Source organism: Leucopleurus acutus (assembly GCF_964270905.1).
Source record: "Leucopleurus acutus genome assembly, chromosome: 8".
Taxonomy (NCBI): domain Eukaryota; kingdom Metazoa; phylum Chordata; class Mammalia; order Artiodactyla; family Delphinidae; genus Leucopleurus; species Leucopleurus acutus.
This window is the reverse complement of record NC_139151.1, coordinates 66,041,440-66,060,925: the sequence shown is the minus strand read 5'-3', so window position 1 is coordinate 66,060,925 and position 19,486 is coordinate 66,041,440. Positions and strand designations below refer to the sequence as shown.

General features: G+C 34.6%; 1 protein-coding gene across 2 annotated transcripts in view; it reads right to left on the bottom strand.

The window, feature by feature from the left end:
- The window catches only part of USP47 (ubiquitin specific peptidase 47), a 120,975-nt gene that overhangs the window by 8,881 nt on the left and 92,608 nt on the right, over positions 1–19,486 (bottom strand). For both annotated transcript variants that reach the window (XM_082844938.1, XM_082844939.1), the window contains 9 exons: positions 18,009–18,140; positions 17,489–17,565; positions 16,842–16,897; positions 14,687–14,799; positions 13,567–13,671; positions 10,905–11,112; positions 8,570–8,685; positions 6,420–6,539; positions 3,947–4,724 (listed from right to left, as the gene is read on the bottom strand). In XM_082844938.1, the coding sequence (XP_082701064.1) occupies positions 3,947–4,724; positions 6,420–6,539; positions 8,570–8,685; positions 10,905–11,112; positions 13,567–13,671; positions 14,687–14,799; positions 16,842–16,897; positions 17,489–17,565; positions 18,009–18,140 (1,705 nt within the window). The remainder of the gene's footprint in view (positions 1–3,946; positions 4,725–6,419; positions 6,540–8,569; positions 8,686–10,904; positions 11,113–13,566; positions 13,672–14,686; positions 14,800–16,841; positions 16,898–17,488; positions 17,566–18,008; positions 18,141–19,486) is intronic.

Here is a 19,486-nt window from a genome sequence, read left to right as displayed (position 1 = left end):
AAGCAGTAGAGAATGCAAGAGCTGCCATGCAGCCTCAGGCCCATGGTCTCTTTGCAGCCCTAAGGCTCTCTCTAGGGCAGACCTCAGTTTTCTGTGAAATTTACATGAAAGGTTAAGGATAAAACCCTAAAACACTCCTGATTTCCATTCTCAGGTCATCCCAACTCAGGTTGATGAATTTTTCTAAATGGATTTTTCAAATAATGTCTATTTACTATTTTCCTGGTTATAAAATACTGGTTCACTAGAGAAAATGTGACAAGTATGAATTAGAAAACATAGATAAGGTGATGAACTTTATTTACTGTATATATCTTTTGAGGCAGCATTTCTTTTAATTTGTTTAAAATGTCAGTTTCTAAGCTTTAAGGAATGCTCCTAAATGTTAAAATCTAGCTTTTGGCAAACAAAACTCTATTATCCAGAGAGGGACTAAATTTCTTGAGAGAAGGGTGTAATGAAAAAATTTCTTGATTAGAAATGAGAAGCCTATGGCTGGATTTCAGTTTTGCCACTTCAGTCTGATAAATAAATGGCTGTAGGTAGGTCATCCAATCTTTCTGAGCCTCCGTTTTCTCACAGGATTATTACGCCAGTCTCATTGATTGTTGTTCGACAAATATAGTAAATTCTAAGGCATTACTCAAATAAAAGCTATCACTGTCATTTTGGTTTCTCTCATAACTCCTAGTAATGTTGTATCATAGGAAGACATGAATGTTTGTTGGTTATTGATATAGTCCAATATGGTGATTAGGACCAAGTGTTCTAGAGTTACATGGCCTGGCTGGAATGAAGTCCTGGTTCCTCTTCACAAATTAGATTTGTGACTTTGACCTAAGTTCTCTGTATTTCAATTACCACTATTATTAAATGAAGATAACAGTATTTATATCTCATAATGTGTTTTTGGGTCAATACATGTAAAATGCTTAACATAGCACTGACAAAGTGTTAGCTTAACTGATGAGCTATAATTATTTTGTAGTTTTACAGAATACCATCATATCATTTTTCCTATCTACCCCTTCATACAGAAAAGTTCAGTCTCTTCACAGTGCAACCTCAAAATAGCCTCAAAGGCTTTTCTTTTTTCTTTCTTTTCTTTTATGTATTTCTTGAAAGAGGTGGTAGCCAAAATTGTACAAAGAAATTTCAGTGCAAATACACTACCATTTTTATTACTTTGGCCTTCCTGTTTATATCCCAGTGCTTGAAGACTACAACTAGGTCACACTGGGACAGTATTTTCAAAGACAGGTTCTATACTCCCTGAAACAATTCCTGGATTATAATGAATCACTTAAAGACTATCATTTTAAGTGCTGTTTGGTAATTATCTAAATGAGTTGTCTAGACGGTGCAGGGTATACCACTCTTCAGGTATCAAATTCTTTGTTTACCTATTCTACCTTGCCATTTCATCACTCTGAAGAACTTGTATTATTACGTATCATCCATGTTTCCCAGGCACCTACTTTCAGATCCCTGCGGAACTGTGACGAAGCAGTCTTACTAGAGACTCCTTAAACACTAGGCTGCTGGCTATCATCCCCACTCCCTTTTCCCTAAGCCAGATTTTTAAACATGAAAAGGCATTTTCCAGGGTTTTCACTTTTCTTTTCAAACAAACCTTCTGTATGGCTTCTGAAAGCCTAAGTAATTTGTAGAAAATGGTTTCTCTTCATCACGTTTTTTTTAAGTTTTTTAAGTTTCTTTGAAGTAAGCTTCAGGCAAGATATAAACTAGAAATTCTGAATTACATAATCTCAGAAGGATGGAAGAGATCTGTCAGTTTGGGCATTTGGACAAACAACAAAAACATATCAACATTGGTGAGATTTAAAATAATAAAAGAATAAATAAAATATAAGACTAAAACCAGCCAGAGAATTAGCAGGACAAGCAGGTTCAAGATACAAAATCTTGAATACTATTTCAATGAATGCTAGTAAATTAGCCCACAATGGATTTCTAAAAAGGTTAAAATGGCCAGCAATCTCCTTTGCAAAGATTTCATTAAGCATTCTAAGATGGAAATGGGACCCTTTAGACTATGATTCTAAATATTCCCACTGACTCCTTCCTACCATTGAAACTCTCATGCAGTCTAATTTTCAGCACATCTTTCAAAAACAAACTCCTTGAAAGAAATTTCTAACCTTTTTCCAAAGAGAAGCTACTTTTAATTTCTGCAATGCCCTTGAAGGGTTGAGGATGGTAAGAAAGCAGAGTAGGTACTAGCTATTTTTCCTGTACTATGACGTGAGGTAAGTAAGTAACAGTGGTAGCAGTGAGGAGGTGGAGGTATGAGTACTAGGCTTACAACCAGAATACCTGAATCTGATCCCAGCAGTGTGACTAACTGTGTGACCTCAGGCAAATTATTTAACTTGTTTGAGCCAGTTTCTTCATCAGTGAAAAGTGTCTAACAATGTCAATTTCACACAGCTGTTGAGAACTAAATGAGATAACAGGTTAATAAGAGTTTTAAGAAAAAAACTCCATGGAAATATAAATGAAGCATTACTATAATAGAGCTTCTCTATCTCCATTTTAACTCACTAATCCACATTTTCGCACTTGAGTTTCTGCAAGATATAGGTATGGATGTCAAATAATTACATTGTTATTTGGACCTAATTAATTAAAAACACAAATTTATGTATTTTACTACTGATTTCATGATTTCTGCCACTTTTTTATTTTTTTTTGTGGTACGCGGGCCTCTCACTGTTGTGGCCTCTCCCGTTGCGGAGCACAGGCTCCGGACGCGCATTGGCAGGCGGACTCTCAACCACTGCGCCACCAGGGAAGCCCCGCCACTTCCTTTTAAAAGATCTAATTTTGAGACTACAAATATCCTAGCATTTAACTAATACAGTGGTTGTTTGTGCACCTTCTCTCCACAAGATGAAGCATAAGGCTGCATCTTAGTCATCCTTACTTCTGACAAATACATATGGCCTGGCACCTGGCATGTATTCAGGAAATAATAATTGTGTGGGTGTATAAATGGATTGATGAAGAGTGGGCCTCTCTTCCAAAGTAATAGGAGCAAATGCATTCAGTTAGAAGCCTTAACCTCTAGTAATGGTTCCACTATTTACTAGATATGTATGTATTTTTGGGAAAGTCATTCACCCTCTATGAGTTTCAGTTTTCTTATCAGTCAAATGAGGATATCATTGTTTGCTTTATTAATTTCAGAAAAGCTTCAAGTAAGAACAAAAAAGTGTTTTGAAAACTAAAATATAAAAATATAATGGGTAATATTAATATTTGCCTTTCAGACTAATGCAAAGTATTTAGGTTTTCAGCTATTTCCCTTTTATACTTGAAGAAAGATTTTGTATCTTGAAGCTTTGTATCTGAAGCTTTGTATCTGAAGCTTCCTTCAAAGAAACTTAAAAAAAAAAAAACCAAAAGAAGGCCCTTTCCTTTCCCTGACTTTTCCGGTTGTGTACTTTTCACGGGGTGTAGGAAGGGTGCAGTTTGGATTAGGTGATGGAGGAAAGGGAAGGAATGCACAAATTAAAAATTTTTCTAGGCACTGAATATAAAATTTTCTAAAGTGTCTGGCCTTTTTTTGGTATATTATTTACTATTTAAACTAATTCTTTTTTTTTTTTTTTACTTAGTACTGTTATCATACTTCTTTCCTTTTAAAAAAATTTTTAATTCTTTTCCTTTTTTTTTTAAATCATCTCACAAAAGTTGTGACATCATTACCATCACAGGCATAATGCACAGGTCTAAGGACACCATTTACTATAACTGCATCAAAACTGAAAGCAAAGGAGAGAGAGGATAATCTTATAACCCAGGAAGCTACAGGTAATCTTAGGACAAAGCATCTCTTAGCTGATTCTTAACTAAAAATTTAAATAAACTGATAAAAAAATTAAGGCTGTTTCAAGGAGCCTTTTTCTTTTTAAGTACATACATTTATGTCCTTCCCCAGAACTTTCATCTGCAGCATAGGGTTCTGCTTTGAAATACATGTACTGTATTTCTCCCCTACTCTTGCCACTCTCATCATATTCACTGTCCGTTCCGGAGTCTTCTTCTGCTGTATCCCATGTCTCCTTTTTCCCTTCATTCGCTTTAGTTCTTCTACTACTCGTGATGCTATGAGAGTCAAGTCCATTAGCCAAAGGGATTTGAGCATTATCTGCATTGCACAAAGTATCACTGCTATGACTTGAGCTAAGAATATCACTGTCCACTGAACTTGTACTCCTGTCATTATTCACATCTGAATCTGATCGTTCTTCAGACTGAAAATTTTCAGGATCGGAAGTCTGAATATGCTGTTCAAGTTCTCTATTATCCACTGAGGCTGAAGAGTCCCTCTCATTGAGAGGTGATTCAATGTTTTCAAAGTCACTTGTCTCAGTACTTTTGCTGCTGTCCCCATTATCTCCCTCCTGCTGCTGTTGCAGTGACAAGCTTTTGAGTTTTTCAGTGCTTTCTTCTAGAATAGCTTCCACAGACTTTAGACCCCCTGCAGGTCCTTTGACTCTTTCACAGTCATCATCCACATTACCAGAGTCACCCCCAGCTTTCTGGTATGCTGTCCTTTTGGAATAAGATCCTGGAGATTGTTCAGGTAACAAAACAAATAATCTGATTGTATTTGCATGCCGATCCAGGAGTTTCCATAAATGAGAGTCTGTAAAGGCCATCTGGTAATCCAAAGTCTCAGAACTTTCAACGAACACCTGAACAGTAAGTCAAAGAGTTATATTACATCATTAATTTTGGTGACATTCTCATTCATTATAAGAATAATATCGCATCAGTATAAGACAGTGCACAATAAATTATAAAAGTTGAGATAATAATGTTTCTAAAGGACACGCCCATTGTTTTTGGAGACTAAATAAAATAAATATTATGTTCATATGTCTTTGTAATTAGCCATAAAACTGCTAAACAAATATCTTGTTTATCGGAAAATGTATGAAAACATCTTGGGAATGCAACACCAAAATCCAGGTTATATAAAAAATTTAATGGACAAATGACTTGATTCTAGAGCAAATTAATTGCAAGGAAACAAACATGTAAGGAAATCTTTAGATTAAAATAAACTTGAGAGATATTATGGACTTTATTTAGATCCTGATTTGAACAAACAAATCTTACTGAAAAAAATTTTTTTAAAGATAATCAGGGAAATTTGAATATTGACTAGGTATTGGTTGATATTAAGGCATTTCTATTAGTTTTTTAGGTATAATAATGTAATTGTGGTTATGTTTTTAAAAAGAGTTCTCATCTTTTAGAAATATAAATTCATATTGCTTGTAGATGAAATGATATGATGCTGGGAATGTTTTTCAAATAATCTGGGGGAAGTAGTTAGTTAAATATACATGAACAAGACTTGATAATTATAGAAGCTGGGTGATACATACATAAGGGTTCATTACACTATTCATGCACTTCTGCATATGTTTGAAATTTTCCACAATAAATTAAAAAAGTGAAATGCATATACATAAATCAGGCAATTATGAGTAGTATTTTGAATTTTGCATAAAAAGATTATTATTCAATAAATGTTATAAATCAGGACTATCAGCTAACCATTTAAAGAAAAAAATAAAGTTAGATCTCTCCCACTCCTTACCCTAAAACAGTATTAGGGTGGATTGGCGATTTTAATGTTACACACAAACACCACACAGAAGTACTGGAAGAAACTAGGGGTGAATAAAAATTACACATCAGAATTAATAAAATACTAAAAAAAAAAAAACAAAGAGGCTAAATATGATAAAAGACCAAACTGCCCTAAGATGAATGAGACTGGAAATGGTGATAAATAAAAAAGACAGCAAATGAGGAAAATTTGATACAATTTATCCAGAGTAAACCAAAGGCATTAGGAATAAAAACATAGGAAAAATGATAAATGATGGAACACATAATGATATCAAGAGATAAAACAAAGAGATCAACATGAACTTTCTCTTTTCTTACAGAGATAAATGAGTAGGAAAAGGGAATAATGTGGGGTGAATCCAAGATAGTAATTTTCTCCACACTAGGCATGCTTCAGACTTTCACCATGAAGTACTGCTTTATGGGAGAAGCTCAAGAATGAACAAAATTCAGAGAACATAATCATTGTGACCAGAACTAGTCATGAAGGCTCCACCAAAGAAGGAGGACTAATCTTGGGCTTGAAACAAACTGTAGGAAGAGGGGGAAACACTCCAGGAGGGGCGGTGCATGAACAAGGCAAAGACGAGAGCCAGCAAGACTGACTGAGAAGACAGAGAAGCAAGATGTGACCTGACTACAAAAGGAGGGTAATTATTGGGAGGATGTGAGAACCCAAAAAGTAAATTTCAGACAGATGGTGAGTGGCAGCATAGAAAATAGTCATGAAAAAATAAAAGACATACCTTGTTACTTCTAAAAAACCCTTCAGCTTTCAGGGTTTTACTGGGCACAGTGAGAAGACGCAAATCATTGTAGCAGCGTTCCAGCACTATTCTCATTGTTTCAGCAGGTAAATAGATGGCCTATAATGAAAGTAATTTAATTAAAAAGTGCTCTTTCAAGAATAATTCTGCTTGACTTGGAAATATGGGAAAATGAGACACTGCTGAGTTCTTCTTAAAAATAGCAGAAAGAAAATTAAGAGAAAAATAATCTTAGTAGAGGTTTACAAATTTTTAAAGAATCTATGGGAAAAATTATTAGTCCCATCCATTAATTATGATGTAAATTAGGAAAACAGAGTATCACTTATAAATGTATGCTCTGAAACTATTTTAAAAGTAACAATTTTTCACTGAAAGTTCTATTTCTCCCAAACTCATGAAGTAAATGAGGTGATTTGATTCCAAAGAAACTGAGTAACTGACTTTGAGAACTGATGTCAAACCAACATCTGTTTAACTTCTTGACTTTGGATGAGTTCTTCTGTATTCTGTGAATAGTTGTTAATACTTTTTTTACTAAATCAATTTTCTTCTGTGTAAAATGAGATTAAATTAGTAGGTAAATTTTAAAGTTTTCTAAAATTCCATGTCCTAAATTTTTGGTGTTATTTTATAAATTTCTCATGAAATGAGCAGATAAAAATAATTTACATTTTATAAAACATGATTTGTTTTACAGCTAATGATAACTAATTCTCAGGCATCCTTGTTATACTTTAAACACTATATTTCTTGGCATCCTGTTTTCTCACTGTCTTTATTCTTAGACACATTTTTCCCCAACAAAATTATCAGCTTCTTCAGGGAAGGAAATGCCTGTGTTTCTTTTGTACTACCTCAGTGCTCATATTCTAGATTAAACTGTAATACAGAGCAGTTACACTAATGCTGTCTTTTTATAAGTAATTTAATCATAAACTATGACTTCACAGTATGATTTGTTTCCTCCAATTATTACTTTGGCAAATTGTTGGAAGTCATTTTTTTCAAACATAAAAATAATTAAAAACTAACTTCTATATAATACTTTACAATTTTTTTTCCACAAAAAGAGCATTTATTTGTTTTGTTCATGTTCACAACAACCCTGTTAAAATAGGCATTAAAAAACCCCAGATGAGATAAAAGACAATACTACCATAAAATGAATGAATGGAAACTGGAAGTTCCTTGACTTGCGATTTCTGAACAATTTCGACCACACCAAGGGAATCTTAACCTGGGGTTAATTTTGCCTATGTTTGTGTGCTCAATGTTCTATAGTGTACAAGACCCCTGAAAGGATAATAACCATTTCTCTAGAGTGGAATAGTTTTTTTGTCTAAGGAAATGTGAATGTTTCATCATCGTATTTTTCCAGTTCAAAAATTCTGAATGAGCCTATGCTATTTACCACTAACTCACATAATGTGGCTAGTATTTGATTCATCACCTTTCTCTTCTACTTCTATTCATCTATCACTGTCTTTCTGGTTACCCAAGAGTGAAACTCCTTAGGTCTTCTGTGCTCCTGCCTTGCTTCAATGTTTACCAATCACAAGTGCTGCCAATTCTATTTATATATTCATTCTTACAATCGCCACTTCTCTCATTTCTGGTCATAACGCCTTCATCTGAATTATTTCAACAACCTCCTCATCTATGTTCCTGAGTCCTCCCTCAGTCCACTGGGAACACTAGTCTAGTGTTGCCAGAATTACCACGCTATAGCAGAGCTCTCATCATACCACTGCTGTACTTAGAAAAACAACCAACCAACCAACCTACTTCCTACTGTTTACGTTAAACAGGGCCCAAACTTTTGAGTTTACATTTAAAAACCCTCCATGAGATAAAGTGAACTTGTTTTCCAGGCACGTACTTTACAATGATCCAGCCAAGCACACATATCATTGCTATGTGCACTTGCTTCACACTCCTTACCTCCACGCTTAAGTCAATCTGTTTCTTCCATATGCAGCATCGTTCTCTCCTAACCACAGTTGTCTCCTAGCTATAAATACTGGCTCCTTGAGGTAAATATTGGTTCCTACATCTTGTAACTATCACATAGTGCTTTGTACACAGCAGGTACTTAAAAATATTCATTGACCAATTTTAAAACTTACCTTTGAAATAAGCTGTTTGAACTCTGTAACTGTTTGATTTAAGTAAGCTCGAACAGTGATAGGAGCAGCTACAGATTCTGCCTTTAGATCAACAAGATGAACCTTCACCATCACTTCTGTCCCATTGGAAAAACATAAAAACCCAATTGGAGGTTATTTTTTAAAAGGTATTTCACATGAGCAATGCATTCTAAATGTGTTTCTAATAGATGGCAAAGAAAATATTTTTCTAATTATCAAGATGGTAGATGTATATGTTATACATGTTAAAACTTTCACAATTTATCACATTACAAATATATATAAAGAAATAAAAAATGAAGCTAATAAGAAAGTTCTTATAGATCTCTTTAAAAAATGACAAAAGTCAAAATGTGACTTTTAAAAATAATTGCTTTGTTTCCTTATAAAACATTAACACCACTGCCAAATTTATCAAGCATATTAAAAGTACATACCCAAAGTTCCAAAATACAGACCAAAACCACAACACTAAATAAATGTAAATAACTAGAGAATGCACAACAAATACTAAAGGGGACATAGCAGCCCTACTTGCTTTTGACAACCTTCATTAAACAATTCAAGACCTTGTTCATAATCAAAGACTTCTTCTCCTCAAAATAATATTCTCTATATCCTATGGAAATTTCAGCAGAAACCCTTTGGATTACATGTTTGTTTTCTGACTTAAATTCTTCATGTTACAATTTATTTACTTATTATTTTATTTTATTTATTTGGCTGCATTGGGTCTTCGCTGCTGCTCGCGGGCTTTTCTGTAGTTGTGGTGAGCGGGGGCTACTCTTTGTTGCTGTGCGTGGGCTTCTCATTGCAGTGGCTTCTCTTGTTGCGGAGTATGGGCTCTAGGCATGCAGGCTTCAGTAGATGCAGCATGCGGGCTCAGTACTTGTGGCCTGCGGGCTCTAGAGCACAGGCTCAGTAGTTGTGGCACATGGGCTTAGTTGCTCCATGGCACGTGGGATCTTCCTGCACCAGGGATCAAACCTGTGTCCCCTGCACTGTTAGGCAGATTCTTAACCACTGTGCCATCAGGGAAGTCCCCATGTTACAATTTAAAGCCACCTTCTCCTCTCCTATTTTCAGGAGATCATTATATAACTTAACTTTTAGTCACCAGAAAAATAAATGATCTTCAAACATTGGATTTAGTAGATAGTTATTCTCCAGCTTAACTGTTTTAATCTCTTATATGTAGTATATGTCAATACTCCATTTTCCCCCAAATGTTACTAATCTAAATCTGAATAAATATTCTGCTAAAGTCTTGATTATTAATGAATAAAGGAGATTACTTTACAAGGTTTACAATCCACAATGACATTTAGAATTCTCTTTTTAAAAAGTGGGATTTTTGCTGACCCATGTTATAGTTTTATCATAGTTTTTACAGTCTAGTTCAAAAATAATCTGCAGACACTTCCTTGGTGGTGCAGAGGTTAAGAATCCGCCTGCCACTGCAGGGGACATGGGTTCGATCCCTGGTCCAGGAAGATCCCACATGCCGCAGAGCAACTAAGCCTGTGCACCACAACTGAGCCTGCGCTCTAGAGCCCACAAGCCACAACTACTGAGCCCGCGTGCCACAACTACTGAAGCTCACATACCTAAAGGCTGTGTTCTGCAACAAGGGAAGCCACTGCCATGAGAAGCCCACGCAACGCAATGACGAGTAGCCCCCACTTGCCACAACTAGAGAAAGCCTGCACGTAGCAACGAAGACCCAACGCAGGCAAAAAACAAAAAAAACAAAAAATCTGCAAGAAAATGCTCCAAAGGGACTCTTTACAGAGAGAGTGGAGTCTGACTAAAGGAGCTCTTGAAAGAATACCACACTTAATCTACTTTGGAAAGAAGAGCCTTCATAAAAAGGAGGTGTATAAGATCCACAGAAGAACAGAATCTGAGTTATGAAACCATAACCATAATATGGTCTTCAAGGAGACCCTGAAAAAGAGACTCTACTTCTGAGACTTTATGGGAATATACCAGGGTCTTCTCTGTAAAAAGAGAGAGGCTGGGGCAGGCGCAGAGGCAGGGAGGGACGACGATTTAGTACTGGAGAAGAAAAAAAAATCCCACTGAAGACTATAAGCCAGTAGTTTTGTTGTTTGTTTCTTAAATTTTGTGTATAGCTTTTTGGAAAGTAATCTAGAACTTAATTCCAGGTTTGTTGCTGACTACTTCCCAACCTATCAGAATTATTCTACATTTTAAGAACATGTAAAAAATTTAAAAATAATTTCTACAAACAAAAACTTTCTTATGAATATTCTAAATCCTTTACAACTCAGAATACCATGAAATTCCTTACCTCCGGGTTTGTAAGACTGGAAAACCTGATCGGGTCTTCTTGTCTCCAACAGCAGATCAAACATGTATGTTGACTTGACTCCACCCAGTAAAAGTCCCATTGGTGTATCTTCTTCTCCTTCATATGATCGTTCAAGATAATCATGAAACTCATCATATTTAACAAGACGACAGCAATCCATAGGTATCACCTCTTCTAAATCCATCATCTAAAAGAATATAACACCCGAGGAAAAAGAAAAAGAAATATATAGTATTGATATTTTAGTCTGATGTGTAACTGTACTAACAATAGGTCCTAACAAACAATAAAATCCATATATTTATGATTTGCATCAAAGCTCAAAGGCACGACTTAAAGGGTATTTTAAAATAACCATAGTTCATTATCCCTCAAATTATACGACCTATGCACTAACATATTTTAAAGACTTTTTTGTTTTTACAAAAGTTAACATTCTAAACTTTAGATGTACTCAAAATTAATGCACTGTAAGCTATTGCTTTATAACCAGTCAGCTGGAAACATGAGGGGAAAACAACCAACTAGAACATGCATCTTTTGTTATCTTAATACAATTTGGAGAAAAACTGGTAATTAATGTATCTAGTAACGATCTCCCTAAGCAAGGGAGGATAGCATGCCTTGTAGAGACACCACAAAGGTCATAGCTTCTGTCTCCCAAGTGCTACCCGACTCCTCTCTGAACCATCCCTTTCAATCTTAGCCTCCGGAACACCAACAAATTGGGCACAGGAATTTCTGTCAAAAATTTTCCCTCTAGTACATGTCACTAGTAGATGGCATACCCTGGATGCAACATCACTTTAAGTGGGAGCTGAACCTCCTGGAGAAACATAGTAGGATTGCTTAGAAGTATTCAATACTCATCTGAGGTTTGTGATTACAACTTTAAAGAAAGCATTACTGTAAGCCTTGGTATGTCCCCATTGCCCTCTACTCCTCCATCCCTCACTTCCCACAAATGGAGCTTTATTTTTCTTATATAAGATCAATTTATTTCTCTTTTCTATTTCACTCTTTACATTTGTGAAATTAAACTTTCTATTTTTTAAGACAAGATTTTTTCTTCCTACATTAAAAACTGATGGAATATAAACTACCCTTAGTGCTATCACTGATTGACCTTACTGTGTAAAACTGTTTAAAGACATTTTCTCCATTTTAGTTTAATTTGGTTTCACTATTGTTTTGCTTGCAGTCCACCATTATGTTTAACGGATTTTTACTTTAATCAGGTGAACCCAGAGCCATTCATCCATTTTATTATTTGTTCATTCATTTATTCATTCACATACCCATCCAATTTTTTTTCCCCCCTCCAATTTTGACTCTCCTGTTTACAAGGCAAAAGTAGTGGAAATGCAACTGTGAACAAAACCAGAACACTCTTCACCCTTGTAAGTGCTTACGGTTTAGTGAGGGACATTAATTAATTAAAATAGTCACACAAATGTAAATTTTCAGGACTGATAAAGTGCTATGAAAGACCAGGTACACAATACAAGTTCTCAAACTGTGTGTGTCTAAAAAACACTTGAGGTACCTGTTTAAAATGCATAATCCCAGGTGCCAAAACATAAGTTCAGATTCATTTGCAGGAATTTGTTTTTTAATAGGAATGTGATTCTGGTGCAGGTTGTGCTGGATCACACTTTGAGAAACAATGCCAGCTATCTTGTGAATTATTTTTACTTCTTTCATTGGTTCTACATATAATTATAAATGAAATGACATAGCATGCAATTTTTTCTCTAGGTAATGACTGTTTAACTTTAGTCAAATGATGTTAATGTTTACATGGAAAGGGCAAAAAATTCTGTCAAGTATAACAGATGACATTTAGAATAATCCGGTTAAAGAATGCTTCTTTTTCTATTTGCCTTTCAAAACCCACTTATAAATTTGCATTATTCTTAGAATAAAATGCAAACTTCTATTCTTACACAGCCTTTAATTTCATTTTATGTGCCTCTATTCTCAATCAAGATGATCTAAACACAATGCACCTTTTTTCAGCTTCTTAATCATGTACTTCCTCACCTCAGTTTTTACACATGCTGTTACCTCTACTTAAAGTACTCTTCCCCAACTTCTTGCACAGCTGTCTCCTCATGGTTTAAGTCTCAGATTAAATAACCTTAATATACTACTGAATTACTTTATGGCATCTAATAAGATATTTGAAAACTGTGGTGTTTAAATATTTTTTGTCTGTTTTTTTCCCCAGTGGGATTGTAAACTCCAAGAAGGCAGTGAGCCTGTTTTGCTCACTCTGGTACCTCTAACACCTCATGTGGTCTTGTTCACTCAAGTTCTCTAATGCATCATATAGTAGACACTCAATAAATATCTGCTAAATGAATATAAAGAATAAATAAATATTTTTGTTTCTAATTCTATTTCTGAGTTTTAGAAAGCTTTAACTGGCTTTCGGAGTGAGAAAGTTCTCAAAAGCAATGGACCACATTCCAAAGAAGAGGTGTAAACTATACTCTTTAAGAGACATAGGATTTAAGTGGGCTATCAAAGCTACTGCAAGTGCTTATATTACTACTGACTATAATAAAAACTTGGGAAAATGTTAATACTGTTACGTAAAATATCAATAATTAAATGCCAACAGTGCAATTAAACATACCTTATAAGCCATTTCTACTGCTTCCTTTAATGTCTTATCCTTATGAACCTCCAATTTATTTTCCATCATCACTTGTTTCACAGGATGCAAACAGAATAATTTTATCTAGAAAATGTAAAATATCATCATTAACTCAACAGGTCATAAATCGAACTTACTTCTTTTGTAGACAGTATTCTTTCCTAATAGTCAAAAATATTATAATTAAAAAAAAACATAATTGGGATCATTCTCCGTCTATCTATCTCACTTAATAATTGATACTGTCTCATAAAAAAATTCAAAATCATTAATTTTAACAACTGTATGTTTCTTTATAAGCATGTATCACAATTTATGTAATCACTCTCCTACTGATATATATTCAAGTTGTTTCCAATTTTTCTGTAATTTGGAAAATACTGTGGAGAATGTCCTTGTGGTCAAAATTTTTACCACATCTGTCATTACCTCATTAGGTAATATTTTCTTGAGAGAATTATATAAAAGAATATGAATTTGCTTAAGGCTCTTGATAAATCCTACTCAAATTCTAGGAAGAAAGGTTTTATCAATTTATACTTGTAGCAGAACGTTACAATGTTCATCTCACTGTAACCTCAGCAGCACTGAGCATTACCACTATGTTACTGGTTTTTTGTTTTTTTTTAATAAATTTATTTTTGGCTGCATTGCGTCTTTGCTGCTGCATGCAGGCTTCTCACTGCGGTGGCCTCTCCTGCTGCAGAGCACGGGCCCTAGGCACGCGGGTCCCAGCAGCTGCGGCACATGGGCTCAGCAGTTGTGGCTCACCGGCTCCAGAGCACAGGCGCAGCAGCCATGGTGCATGGGCCCAGCTGCTCCGTGGCATGTGGGATCTTCCCGGACCAGGGATCAAACCCACATCCCCTGCATTGGCAGGCAGACCCCCAACCACTGCGCCACCAGGGAAGCCCATGTTACTGGTTTTTTATGCATAAAATGAAATTATTTTACCTCAGTAATATAGTTGGTTATACTGTTTAATGATCATGATGGCATAACTATCTACAGAATCAACCCAATGAGTCAGTGATGAGAACTGCAGTTAAGCAAAGTTCAATAGCACTTTTTAATTAAAAGTAAAATTAGGAAATCTAACCTTGCATGTATTGCGCTCAATTTCTCGTTGCCTCTTTTCTTGTTCTTCCAATTCTCTCTCTCTCTGCACCAAATTTTTAATATGTTCTGGATATTCATCTACTTCTAGAAATTCTATTAATAGTAAAAACAGGGTAAAACAGTGCCACTGAGATTGAGCTTCCTTTATTTAATTTTGTTCTACTATGTTCCCAGAGTATACACTTCTACTATAGCTGTTATCAAAATATATCTCAATTACATCAATCTTTCAACTTGGAACATGAGCTTCTTCCAGACAAGGGTGAAGAGGCAGTTGATAATGACACATGGTTAGGTCTCAAAAAAGCCATATCTTTATCTGTATACCTCTTGGCTCCAGACAACTCTGGTATGTAAATTAAGATTTTTAGAATGAAAAAGCCTCCCTTAAACTTGAAAATAAAAGCACTTCTGATTTCAAATAGTGCTATCACCATCAAATTGTATAACCCTGGGCAAGTTTACTTCTCCAGACCTTGGTTTCTTCAGCTTATTAACAGCACCTTACCACATAGAGTTATTACCTGGGATATAAGGAAATGTAATAAATACTGTTGATGCTCTACTACTACAAATGGTATTTATTTGTTTATTATTATTCACTAATATGATTCTCTTTCCTTTGTTCTCAAAGTAGTCTTTTAGCTGCCTTCTAATCAAAGAACTTCATATGTAACTCAAAGTATTCGAAGTGACAGTATGAGACTATAACACTGTTTAATAAAGCCAATGATTGTTAGGCATTAAACAGGGAGAACAATTTATATTTTAAAAAAATCATGCCTCTGTGGAAGGTAAAAATCCACTGTTTACAGAAATGAGCTCCAATTTAAAAAATATTCCATATCATACATACAGTGCCCCTTGGTGCTTCACCACAAAACTAGAGCTGTGGGGAGCGGATAAAAGAAAGCTGAGTTACTGTACTACATGAAATATCTGGAATGCTGGGTGTCACAGAGGATACACAAACTAGAAACCTCGCTCTGCCTCCAGGTAGCTATGACCTTGGACAAATTACTCTTTAGGGTATAGTTTCATTATGTGTAAAGTAAGAATGAATACTTCTACTCTGAAATCTCTGTTCTGAAATGACTTATTATAATTTCCTTTTTTCTTTCCTATAATTACACAGTAAATTATTGAACAGCCTCTATATGACAGACCCTGTATTATATCATTGGTGAAAAGATAAATAAGTCCTAAGCCTTGCACCAACTGAATTCACAATCTGATGAGAGTTTACGAAAATGTAAACAAAAACATCAGACTGCTTAAAATAGATTTACTCATAGTATAGTAGTTTCTAAACAAAGGAAATATATTGAAATCAAAGACAATGATTATATTAATTGTGAAAAGAATATGAGCAAACACATCACCTGTGTATATATTGTATGCACACACACACACACACACACACACACACACGCTTTATACACCTATGTGCAAATACTATCTCAGTCACGATCAGAGTTACCAAGAAAACACAGGAACTGTAATTTTTTAAAGTAGCAGTTACGAAAGGAAAAAAAAAAGGCAAATCCACATGCTTTGTATACAGGATTATTTTTAGGATTCCTAATAAAATTAAAATCTAATAAAGGATGCATACTCGACTCATAAAACTTTACTTGCTTTTTAAGCAAATAAGCAAAGATGTTTAACTCTAGTATGACACTAAATGCTTAAAATTTTATCTCATTTAATTTTTTATAATAATCCTATAAAATACTATAATTATTCCCATTTTACATGTGTGGAAAGTAAGACTTAGAAAAGTTAGATAACTTGTTCTGGGACATGCAGATGGTGAGTTATGGCTGCTACACAGATCTGGAGACTATCATCACTGCACCAAACTACATATAATACAATCTTACTGCAAATAAATATCCAACGTACGCAATGCAGAGTAAGTTTTGTCTCTTAGTGTAATAAAAAATAGTTCAACGTTTTTCCAAGTGCTTTTACCAGTTGGTATTATCTCATAACAGTCTTTATAATTAATTCTTCCACACATTAAAAAAATTTAATTGTCCTATCATTTAAAAGTAGTTATCTGGGTTTATAAAACTTGCCAAAAAACTGGTTTATAACACAGACTAAAATCAAGTAACTATATGTCAACATACTTGCATTTCTTGCTGGGTCCTTCAGTCTATATATCAGCATATATGCATTTGTGGAGCTAGTAAAATATAAAAAAGATTAATAGGGACAAAAAGTAGATTGTAAAGATTCCATTTCCTAGCATCAAATATTTATTTTAAATAGTAGTTTTTTTGTTGTTTCAAACAATTAGAAAATCATGTAGCTGTTCTTGTACAGGTTCAGATTTAAATGTTCTTGAAAAAAAAGGAGACTACTTTGCTTTTACTGACATATTTATGAGAAAATCCCGTATCTTTTCTTGGTAACGTAGTAAAATCTTCAAAAAACCTTTGTCCTAGAATGAGGACTACAGGTAAGTCAGGAGTCAGCAATTTTTCTCTGGAAAAGGGCCAGATAGTAAAAGTCATAGGCTTTGTGAGCTATTCTGTGTGCTAAAACTACTTAACTCTGCTGTTGTGTGGGAAAAGATCAACATACAGTATTTAAACAAATGAGTATGATGGTGTTCCAATAAAACTTTATTTCCAAAAACTGAAGGCAGGCTGAATTTGGCCCATAGGTTATAGTTTGTTGACCCTTGGGTTAAACCTTTTTAGTGATAAAAAAAATGTTGAAAAGCTGTAAATAATTCTAATTTATAAACAGAAAAACTTAGGAAGTTATTTACCTTGCAAAAGCACTGGAGTAATAGCCTCTGCTTCCTGAAGATCCACCATGTGTTTTCTTAATGTCCTCTTGTGTTATCTAAAAAGTTGTAACATTACTTACTTTTTTGGTAAGATCTATAACACCATTACCTTTATGTTAACATGTAACCCAAGTTTTAACCTCACAGTTAAATGGACCACACAGATAACAGTTCACAAAATGTAATCATAATCCGTGGCTACTAATGGCCAATCTTTTCTAGTGCTCTTAAATAGACAGCCCATGTGAAGGCTCAGGGCAAGAAGAAAACTGGGAGTCTAGCTCTGCAAACACTCAGCAAGCCCAAAATAAAACAAAATAAAGAAACAAAGGAAATTTACTGAAAACAAAAACAAAAGAATGACATCTGGTATGTCTTAATGATTTGGTATGCTTCAACGGACAGACTGAGTCTCTCATTTTTAATAAACCCTGCTGTTGATGAGAAACATCCCTACTCCTGTCTTTCAGAATAATAATCTTTAAAAATCCCTCCTTACCCTGCTGACATGTTGATCATTGAAGCTGTACCACTGCTCATCACTGAATGACTTTATACAAGCATAGTAATGACCACCAGCAGCACTCCCTGAATGAACCATAACCGAGAAGAGCTCATAGATCAAAGAATTCTAAAGAAAAGAATAAAAGTAACTCAGCACACAGGAAAAACACAAAACCCTAATTTGTATATTTCCTATTCTCTACTAAAACACAGGGAACTAACATGTTAGTTGTCCTCTGTATCTATGGCAAGTCAACTTTTCTCTAAGATCATTAAAATGGTAATTCATCACATAATTTTTATATACCACAAGTTTCATTCAGCGTATTCCTTCACATTTTAATTATGCTATAACCTCTAGAACAATGTATAACTGAAATACAAATTTATATATTTATGTAAAAAGAAAATAACAGTCTGAAATTTTACAAAGAGGTGTTAAACATGCACATCAAAATCAATAAATCCCAAATAACATTTTTAAAATTTCAAATAAGATTCCACTTCCTTTATAAAAGAGCTAAGGTATATAATTATTTTGAACATCTTCTAATTTATTTATGTAATATCTGTGATACAGTGATCTATTGATTTGATATCTCTCAGGTATGCAAAGCTGGTTCAACATTAGAAAATCAACCTATGTAAACCACGCTAAAGAAGAAAAGTTACATGATCTTACCAACTGAACCCAGAAACAACATTTGACAAAATCCAAACCCATTCATGATAAAGACTCTCAACAAACTAGGAAGACAGGAACCTCCTCAAATTGATAAAGAACATCTATAAAAAATCTAGACCCAATATCATACTTAACAGCGAAAGACTGAATACTTTCCTCCTGAGATTGGGAATAAGGCAAGAGCGTCCTCTCTCACCACTCCTATTCAACACTGTATGGGAAATCCTATCCAGTGGAATAAGATAAGGAAAACAAAAAAAAAAGATAGACATAATTGTCTATATAGAAAAACTGGTTGGGGGTTGGATTTAGCTCTTGAGCCACAGTTTTCCAACCGTTGTTTGAATGCAATGTTCTTTACACTAAGTTATAATGTATCCACTATATTATTCATCACAGCAATTCACACCTCATCTGTCTGCCCTGAAAGAAACAGATAATTTTAAAAGGTAAAGGGTAGTGGTAATGGTGGTGAGAATAATGGTCTTGATCTAAAAACAGATTTATGCAAGTGAAACTCCATTCTTAAATACTGCCTGTAAAAACCCCTATATTTAATACGACTCTGTAAGACTTGAGCTAGTGATCAGTCTTCACACTGGTGATTCATTATTCACACCATGCTCAAGACATCTGATCTATAATTCTCCCCTCAATAAAGCAAATTATACAAATTTGCTTTAGAATGGTTTGATAAAACCATTAAAGAAATGGTTTGATAAAGAACCATTTGATGGTTTGATAGAATGGTTTGATAAAATCATTAAAGAAATGGTTTGATAAAGAAC